This window comes from Podarcis vaucheri, assembly GCF_965113315.1.
Source record: "Podarcis vaucheri genome assembly, chromosome: 4".
In the NCBI taxonomy this organism is placed as follows: Eukaryota; Metazoa; Chordata; class Lepidosauria; order Squamata; family Lacertidae; genus Podarcis; species Podarcis vaucheri.
The window spans coordinates 61,984,545-61,995,032 of NC_138762.1; the positions used below are offsets into that span (position 1 = coordinate 61,984,545).

Sequence of the window (10,488 nt, forward strand, 5' to 3'; positions counted from 1 at the left end):
TTCTAATTTTGGTTCCTCTGTTTCATTTTTTGTTGGGTTGGTGTTGGTTAAATATTAAATTGGGGTTAGCAGATACTTCCATTTTGATATAATTGTAAACTATTTATTATTGTTATTATTGTTATTGGTTTTTGTTGATTTATTGGTTGGTTTGTTGCTTGTATAGGCTATCTTGTTTCTTTAATGTTTGATGGTTTGTTGTGTTTTATATGTTTCAAGCCACCCAGAGTAGATGGGGAAACCCAATCAGATGGGCAGGATAAATAATAATAATAATAATAATAATAATAATAATAATAATAATAATAATTCATTTCCATCTAGTCTTGCTCCTCTCCACCACCCATGTGTGTATATAACCCTGCCAGTTTATGGTTATACTTCATTCATCTCGGGAACTGGAATTTGGCCCATGAAGGCTTATGCCACTTTAACTTTTTGGAATTGCCAGAAGTCTCTTCCTTGTTGTTTTAGCTGCAGCAGCTAAAAGAAAGAAAGAAAGAAGAATTGCTGGAAGGAGTGTACGCCTCCTTCCGCAATTCTTGTAGCCAAGCTGGTGCCAAACATATTGCTTTACTTTCCTTTGGGCCACATCAGTGAGGCCGGGGTGGTGGTGGGAATGTCTTGTCATCTGGGCAGCTAAAGGGACCCCTGACTATTAGGTCCAGTTGTGAATGACTCTAGGGTTGTGGCGCTCATCTCGCTTTATTAGCCGAGGGAGCTTTATGTAGCCCGCATGACTAAGCCGCTTCTGGCGAACCAGAGCAGTGCACGGAAACGCCGTTTACCTTCCCGCTGGAATGGTACCTATTTATCTACTTGCACTTTGATGTGCTTTCGAACTGCTAGGTTGGCAGGAGCCGGGACCAAGCAACGGGAGCTCACCCCATCGAGGGGATTCGAACCGCTGACCTTCTAATCAGCAAGCCCTAGGCTCTAAATACACACTGCCCAGGCTTGCACTCTGGGGAGGTCACTTCAGTGCTTCTAACGCGGCAGTTTGACTTCACCCCTGGAGGCGCACTCCATTGTCTCTTGATGCCAACAATAGTACTCTGTTGATAAGATTAGGATAAGTCATTCTTTCAGATACAATTAGTATGTGTGAATCGAGAAATGGAATTTATTTCATAAAATTTGTTGCGTGGCATTCACAATCAGGGAGATAGGGGCAACAGTACAGACTTTTGTCCTATGTGGCAAAATTTGTAGATCTGGCACTGGTTGATCTTCAGCAACTTCCTGCATATGTAAGTATGGAAAACCTTCGTTCTGAGTGGTAAATCTACTCTACCCTTTTGTCAGGTGAAGAGCTATAGGGTAGGGATGTCATGAGGATTTACCGCAGCTCTAATCCCAGGAAACTATAAAGGCCTCATCATGAGCTACTCTCCTGTTTCCTATTGGGGATATGTGGTTAGAGGGTTGTTCTGTGCAGAGGGAGATATGGGTTTCCCTCTGGCTGTGCATTCCATTCTGTATATAAAATTACCTTTTCCAACTTGTCCCCTTCCAAGACAGAGCTCAAACAAATGCAAGAGTCAAACAATGTGGGACTCATTGTTCAAAGCAGCAACATACTGGTGGATCATCAGCACAGCCAGAAATTAGATACGGTTTAATATTATGAATTATAACTTTACATCTTCATTCTGGGGCCCTTTGTTGATGCTGTTTCATTGAAGCAGGGTGACTTTTAAGCTCAGCAGCGAAGTGAAATGGTTTCCCATTGCTTTCTGAATACTGCTGTTTTTAATGTCTAATTTGTTTCAGTTTACTGTTTTGCGTAGAGAGTGACCTATTTGGCTTACATAAACAGCAGAAGGATACTGTTGACAGGTGATGGCATAGACCACATTGGAGAATGTACAGCTGGATGAACACTCCATAGTATGGCTGATGTTATATAGTCCAATTTGTTGCCAGAATATATGTTATAAGACTATACAGTACATGTTCAAGGGAATTAAAGAAGCTTGCCATATTGTGTGTGCAGGCTCCCCAAATTTTTGTATTCCTTAGCTCAGAATATTTTTGTATATGAAATTAGAATTGTAATTCTTCGACAGATTAGCATCCCTGAATTCACTAAGTTGATGTAAGATTATATTTTGCTCAGGCAGAATACAGTGTGCATAAGATTAACTGAATGTCAGCAAGCATTTGGATGACTAGAAACAATGAATGGAGTTTAATTATGCCTGAATTTTAAATATACCTCCAAGCTACTGAAGACATTTGCCTGCTTTTTCTTTTTCTTTTTTTAAAAAAAACTTTTCATCTTTCACAAGCACAGTAGATTTGCATTAAGTAATTGTAGCTTGTGGGTTGTATTCTCAAGGAGAATTATGCAGGCCTCCTCAGTCCCTAGTACACAAGAGTCAGGAAGCACAAGCATGGGTGCACATCAGTATCCATGAAGAACTTCCTGACAGTAAGAGCTGTTCGACAGTGGAATTTGCTGCCAAGGAGTGTTGTGGAGTCTCCTTCTTTGGAGGTCTTTAAGCAGAGGCTTGACAACCATATGTCAGGAGTGCTCTGATGGTGTTTCCTGCTTGGCAGGGGGTTGGACTCGATGGCCCTTGTGGTCTCTTCCAACTCTATGATTCTATGATTCATGAATGCAGAATAAAAGCTATTCAGAATAATTTTGGCCTGGGGTAGAAGAAGCATGAGGGATTGAATGGATTCCTAATATTTCAGTCTTTTGTCTAATCAGCACACAAAATGCTGGACATTGGTTTCATTTTCTGCATGTACTAGTAGTGTACCAGTGTGTGTGTGTGTATTAGTTATATATATGTGTACACACAACATTGGTGTGGGGCAGGAAGAGGTTGATCAATGCACCCCTAGTCCTCACAACCACGCAGGTGGACCAATCTTCCAATAGGTATTCAGGCTTCCAACAAGGAGGGTTGTACAGGTACATGTAATATTTAATTAATTTAAATGTTTGCCCTCTATCTCAAAAGGCACAATATTTTAGTTTACAACAGTAATACTACCAAGCAGCACTACGTATACAAATTTTGAAGCGGCTTAGTTCTTTAGGGGGTATTATAATTTTAGAATCTGCATGCCACACTTGCACATTCTTAAAGAAAATAAATTGTGCTCCTGACACTTTATGAGCTCTGGTACTTAATCTTCTATCCTGGAAAAAAAATTCCTGACAGCAGCACTATATCAGCACTTCTGTGATAAAGTGACATTGTATAATGGTGCTTCTGTAGCAGCCATATGGCTCAGAGGGAGTGCTAGGTTTGAAGTGCTCTCTGTATGCAGAATAGAATCAGCATGGAAATCTGTACTCCTCTCTTCATGCTGTTCTCTTGTGATGCAGAGCAAGACTGCTGAGGTTACCTCCTTCGAGGACTGTCATTCTGGGGCTGAAACTAACAAGTGGCAAAGTAGAACCTAAAGGTGCTTTATGGAAAGGTGGCTGCAAATGGGTGTGCAGAGACTGGGCTTTGTGCCTTGCATGCCATTATGAAACTTTCAAATGTTAATAGAGTATTTTAAACTCTGCAATATCTCCCACAGAGTTGCTAAAATTAGAGCATTTGTCCATGATCAGCTTTTGTCCTGGGATACCAGCCCTTCATTTTGACAACAAGCCATCTGTTAAGATTAGATTTTCGAATTCCTTGTTCTTTCTCAGCTGGTCTCAGTGCAGGATCTAAGAGCGGGGAAGGGGGCATGTTCCTCAGGCAGCAGGTTAGGTGGGCAGCAAAATTGCAATATTGCTAAAAATGGAAATTATTGTTTCATATGCTAACTGTCCTACCTTAAATAGTGTCAAACAGAATTCAGTTTAAGTGACCCAAAATTCAATTAACATTTCTTCTAGTTTTTAGGAAATGGGTTTTATCGTATGCTATAAAAATACTTACAGCATAGTTTTTAGTAAATGAGGAATCCCATAACATTCATTTAACCAACTCTCATTATGAATTTTGATAGAATTAACATGAAGCCAAAGGGTTGGCCATAATTACAATAACATGTAAAAGCCAACATGTCACATGTGCACCACCGAACTGGGCTCACAACATTGTTAAAATATGGAATTTGCTCCCACAATAAGTCAGTGATGGCCACCAACATAGCCCCAAAGGAAAGGGTGATGAAGAAGGGGGGGGCGATAAGTCAGGCAGCACTGTCAACATTAGGAGCCTCACTCCCACTGAGAACCTCTACATTTGAGGATTAAGCCTAGAAAACCACGCTTTCATTATTCCAAAATGAACTGTGTTGATGGATAATCCCTTACAGATATTCCTCACTGCAAAATTAGTAGGCATACAAGCAGATACAATGTATCCAAGAGATAGAGGCACGGGGAAAGAGATGCATACTTTTTTGGCTTTAGGTAATAGGCCCCTGCAGACCCCTTCAAGCGTCCCTATTTTCGAGGGACAGTCCCAGATTTACAGAAGGAGTCCTGGTTTCTGATTTGATCCCAGAATGTCCCGCTTTTCCTTAGGATGTCCCTTTTTTCCTAGGAGAAATGTTGGAAGGTATGGAATGGGATGTCCCTATTTTTATCAGAGAAATGTTGGAGGGTAGATCTGTACAGACATGGCCAAACTACGCATGATGGACTGGTGCCAACACCAGCTTTCCTCCCACTGCGAATAGTAGGTTGAAAAGGCCTCTATTACAATATGGACTACAGCAGGGGCAAAGGGTTAACACCCTCTTCCTCTTGCACCACCAGTGTCAATCCATCTTGGGGCTCCAATGCCAGCTATGCAATTAAGTGCGGGGGGGGGCAGCAGGGGAGAGCAGCTATGCAAATGTCACACCTAGTTTGACCCATTGTTAAAAAACAAAGGAGCGTTTGCCTTTTGCACATGATGGAGAACATACTATGTACCTACTGATACTGTAAGGAAGCTGTCCAGAGATGGGCAGCCAACATAGCATCCTGGAGTTGATGGACTAAAGTTCTGATCAGCCCTAGCGAACAGGGCCAGTAGTCAGGAATGACAGGAGCTGTAGCTCAACAACAAATGGAGGTCACCACATTGGCTACCCACCCTGCAGAGAAATCTGAGCCAGATAATGTTGTAGATACATGCCTTTATAGTGCTCAAAGCACTTAAGGCACATTATTTCAGTCTTCTTTACCCTCTAAGATAGGTACCGTAAGTAACACTATCCTAATACTACAGTTGGAGGGGAGCTGGGCTGAGGGAAAGAGACACAGCCTTATCTAAAGGTTATCTAGTGAATTAATGGCTAATGTGAGTTTAAGCTCGGATAGCCCTAAACCAAGCTCTCCTCCTGAGCCACTGCACTGCTCATGCCCCCTGACTAGCTCAAGGGCAAAATGGCTCTCTACACTGGGCTTAATGATGTACACTGCCAATAATAAACCACTGAGCTCCCGCTGCTTAAAATTTACAGATGCAAAATGCTGCAGTTATAAAATATATTATGCTGTTAATGCTATAAGCAGTACAGTAACTTAAACCAGTCATAAATGTTAGAAAGTTATTTTTCATGCTGCCCTAGACCGGAGGTTTTATGCTGTCACAATTGAAGCAGTTCTGCTGGTGCAATTCCCTGGTGTGAATGCAATTATATTGGTATTAAAAAGTCTATTATGGCATATGGGATGTCTAATTTAGATGAGTAAAATATAAATTCTCATGTTCAGCCTTCTCACAACGTAAAATCAAATCCCCTGCAGACCACATTCTTAGGGCTGTGAGTCCTAAGTGGAAGTAACGGCTCTTAACAATATGTGGGATTAACTGCAATTTCCATTTAAAATTAATGCAGTTATGTGGCTGGAAAATGGGGAAAATCTTAGTAAGCAGCTCACACATCCTAGTCTAAGGTCTAGTCACAGAACATCATATATTTTGGGGGCGGGAAACATATGCAAACATTTCTTGCAATATTGTCAGTGAATAGTTTGGTTAATATGGTCATGCACACCAGATACCAAAGTCAAAACCTAAACCTAATTATGTGTGTTAAATCTGCCTTTGTAATGATTTCCATGGTCTGCAACTTCCACTATTTATTTCTTCCTCTAAAGCAACAAGTTAGGAGGGAGGAATTGATTAATCAGCACCCAACATGCAAGTGGCCGTGTTAATAAAAACTGTTAAAGTAAAGGGCAATGCTTTTATTATATACTATGCACACAATTATTTATTAGTCACTTTTTAAAGAATTAAACTCAAAGTGGTTTATGAAAACAATCTATATGAACTAGAAGAACACTATTATTATTAGTTTTGCTAGACTGCAGCCTCCTGAAGTCACTCCTTTGTTTTGACAAAGGTTGATATAAACTGGATAAAGTGTCCAATGAATTATTTGATTTATTTATAACCAAGCCTCCTATAAAATAGAATCCAAGGAGAGGGAGCAGGGTATAGTAAACAGGAATACTGATGATGACTTGGAGACACACAATCTTAATCATTATAATGGAAACCAATAACCAACTTTCTGCAGAATCTGTAGTTAACTGTTGTGAAGTCGCTTATCCCTAAACCACTTTCTTCCAAAACCAAAATCTGAACCTAAACTGATCTACACTTAGCTTTATAATATATAGCACAAGTGTACACTTACTTTAAACCTAGTGTTCATTCACTTTCTGTCGGGTTTTTTATGGTGGTGGGAGAGAACTTAAAAGTAAGTTTAAACAAGAAAGATTTGAAGATGTTGTGTAAGTGAACTTTGTTGATTCTTATATAACTAATTGACTTTTACAACAGTAGCTGAATTACTGATTGAGTGCTTCTCAAACTAGGAATATTTCATCCTGCACACACAAACATCAGGAAGCAAGACAAGATGAATTTCCAAACAAACATGTGTATCACAACACAGTGTCTTGTATCTTGTAATTTCAGCATGTGATATCAGGAGGGTGATTCTCACATCACTTATACCACAACTACACTTGAATATGGATATCCCATATTTCAAGGGCTACCTCTAAATTTATAGCAATGTCCCTTATTTCAGAAAAGCACTGCTCAGAGACCAAAAACCAGATGTCCTTAATTTCACATCCTGTTCTCTCCATGACCTGTCAGTTCTACTTATATATGAAATTTCCATCGTTGTAACACTAGGTTTCTGCTAAAATTGAGCCCCTGAGATGAAGAAAAGTGAAAGTGATCAGTGAGTCACCATTTCTACATCCAAAAAAGGGTTAGCCAAGTGTTTCCAGTATAATCAATCTCCCCTCAAGAATGGGGTAGATGAATAGGCTACCCAGTACAGTTGAGAAACATACTAGCCCAAGCCAACAGAACAGAGATGGGGGACCTGTGACTCTCTAGATGTGGTTCAGCTTTCCTCAGCACCCGCCAGTATGTCCAACCATGAAGGGTTATGTGAGTTGCACTCCAAGACTTGGAGGGACACAGGTTCCCCATCTCTGCAACAGAGGCTGAAGAGTTGCTGCCCCAGCCCAGAAGGAAAAAGTTCATGGGTGTAGCCAGGCTTTATGTCGGGCCCACCCCCCAAAACCTCAGATAGTTAAGTATTTAACTGCCCCCCCCCTTATACCAATGAAAAAGTCCAGGGGCTGCTTAGGTGAGCTGGAAGAGAAGTAGCCCCAAGCATTTTTCAAGAAGCATTGAAAGATACTTCCCTGATAAATATCTCGAAACCAATTCACTGTGCAGCTTTTTCCTTTGTGTTTGAAGCACTCTTCACTGCTTGCCTCCAGACAAACCCTTCAGATAACAGATTTTGAGGCTTTAGAGCAATTGTACCTCTTGGCTTTTATGAATGAAGCCCCTTGCCCCATATTAGGTCAGAATATCCATCCACCTGCTTGTGGAGCAAGGAAATAAGAGGTTGCAAATGCAAAAATGCTTAAGAGATCACAATTCCTTCCCTGTCCCAGATGTTGTCACCTTGAGGAGGAAACAACTGCACCCTTGCGTTCAAGATATTAGGGAGGGAAGCAAGATTAAGGCCACAAAATTAAGGCTGGAAGACACCAAATTATTTATTCTGGAGAACCTCTAGTAAGAAGGAAAAGTCTTTTCAGGCACTCATCATCATACAGAAATGGGCATGTAGAGTGGAAGAGTTGAATCATGCCCACCATTCCTGTCCCCAACTACCATGGCTTCTCTTGAACCTGTGCACAAAGCCTACATAAGTTCAACCTGTACACATACAGACACTATCCACAAACCCTTTAAAGGATCCAGATGTGGGGATTCCAACTCCCATCAATCCTAGTCAGCGTGACCAATGGTCAGGGATGAAGGGGGCTGTGGCACGGCAACATCTGGAGGGTCGCAGGTTCCCTATCCCTGCTTCACAGGCATGCTGCAGTACAGAACAAATGCATGTGTGTGTGCATGGAAGGGGGTGTAGTAGCAAGTTCTGCTACCAACCTATGTGCCTATGAACATCAGAATGTCTATAAATCAATTGGAAGTGCATAGAGCTTGGAATAATAGAATAATAGAGATGGAAGGGACCACAAGGGTCATCTAGTCCAACTCCCTGCAACGCAGGAATCTCAACTAGATCATACATGGCCACCCAATCTCTGCTTAAAAACCTCCATGGAAGGAGAGTCCACCACCTTCCAAGGGAGTCTGTTTCATTGTTGTACAGCTCTTACTGTCAGAAAGATCCTCCTGATGTTCAGCTGGAATTCCCTTTCATGTGATTTGAATCCATTGCTGCTGATTTTCAGACAAACACACCTGTTTCAAGATAGCATCTGCCTTCTACAAGGTTAGAATATCTTTAAAGAGCTACAAGTTTGGGTAAATATGGGAAAGTCAAGAACAGAGCATGATCTTGCATGCACCCTGCACACCTTCCATTTCTACAAGGCTAAACGCATGAACCAAGTTTCAGTGGTTTGTAAAGACAAAAAGATCAAATATCACATCCAAAACTGTGAAGGCAGGAGCAAAGAACATCCCAAAAGAGTGGGATGACCTGTGTGGAAACAAGCCAATACCTTTTCTCTTGCGTCCAGGAAAGTCATTTAACCCTTCACCAAAGCCCAACAGAGAACCTTGGTGCAGCTTATAAAGGCCAATTATTTTTAAAGTTGGTATAAGCTTTCCTGGATGAGAGTCCAGTTCCTCAGATCTGATGAACTCTAGTCCACGAAGGCTTATGTGTTTATAATGTGCCACAAGACTCTCTTCAGGTTTTGCTGCACCAGGCTCACATGCCTACTGCAGGGAAATGAAGGAAGGAAGAAGTACTAAGGCCGGGTTTCCCAAACTTTGGTCTCCAGCTGTTTTTGGACTACAATTCCCACCATCCCAGACCACTGGTACTGCTAGCTATGGATGATGGGGGTTGTAGTTCCCAAACCACAAGTTTGGGAACCCCTGTCCTAAGGCCAGGCGAAGGGCGGGTGGGGCGCGTGGCAGGGACTTGAGGCTACCTCCATTCCCAGCTTCTGCTTCAGCACCAGGGCGGCGCACAGGTAGCCGGCGCGGCCCACGAAGAGCTCGTCGGAGCCGCAGTCGAGGAAGGTGAGCGGGGCGCACAGCTCGCACAGCTCGCGGAACTTGCCCAGCGGCCGGGCCCAGTCCGGCAGCCCGAGCGCCTGGTAGACCAGCGCGGCCACGGCATAGACGCCGGCGCCGCCCAGCAGGAAGGCGGCGCGGGTGTCGGCGTCGGCGTCGGCCCAGTCCTCCTCGTAGCGCACGCAGGCGTCCACCAGCTGCTGGGCGGCGCGCAGGTACGAGTCCCGGGCCGGCGCGAAGAGCGGGCACTGCGCGACGTGGTACAGCATGTAGGCCACGCCGGCCACGCCGCCGTACAGCCCGCCCTGGCAGCCGCCCAGGCCGCCCGCCGCCTCGGCGCCGCCCAGCGGGGGCACCTCCTTGAGGATGCGGTCCACCGTGGCCCTCACCAAGGGCGCCACCGCCTCCTTGCCCTGCCCGGCCAGCAGGCTGCCCTTGTAGTCGTCGAAGCGGTTGGCGAAGCAGCGCTTGCTCTCCATGCCTGGCGCGGACCCAGCCGGGCTCCCTCGGCGCGCGGGTCGCTTGGCGCTCTTGGCGCGCCCGCCCAGCCACCCACCGGGGCTCCGAGGCGTCGCTCGCTCCGCAGCCGGGAGGCCGAGCGGAGCCCCCTGGAGGAGGCGTGTCCGACTCCCGAGCAGCCCGTTCCTCTGCCGGCTGGGAGCAGAGAGGCGAGGGAGGAACTATCAGGTCGTGGAGTTCTTCCCTCAGCCCTTCGCCAGGGCGCCTGGCATGTTCTGCCCGTGCCTTTCGCTTCCTCTCTCTCTCCAGTCCTGCCTGAAATGTCTGCGAGAGACAGCAGCCCGCCTCCTCCTCCTCCCGCTATTTCCTCTGTGGTGTGAAGAAGAGGCGGCCGCTCTCCCTCAGCGCCTGGCAGTAGCAGCAGCAGCCGCCGCCGCCGCCGCTGTCAAGAATGCGCCACCCATCGCCACGGCGCCCCGCCCACCGCGGTTCCTGCTCGCTGAAGTCTGTCGTGTGCGCGCGCGTGGCAAGA

General features: G+C 44.7%; 1 protein-coding gene across 2 annotated transcripts in view; it reads right to left on the bottom strand.

Moving 5' to 3' along the window:
- LANCL3 (LanC like family member 3) overlaps positions 1-10,222 on the bottom strand; it is a 28,211-nt gene extending 17,989 nt beyond the window's left edge. For both annotated transcript variants that reach the window (XM_082221296.1, XM_082221295.1), the window contains exon 1: positions 9,413-10,222. In XM_082221296.1, coding sequence (XP_082077422.1) covers positions 9,413-9,976 — 564 coding nt within the window. In that variant the 5' untranslated portion in view covers positions 9,977-10,222. The remainder of the gene's footprint in view (positions 1-9,412) is intronic.
- Positions 10,223-10,488: the final 266 nt, after the last annotated feature.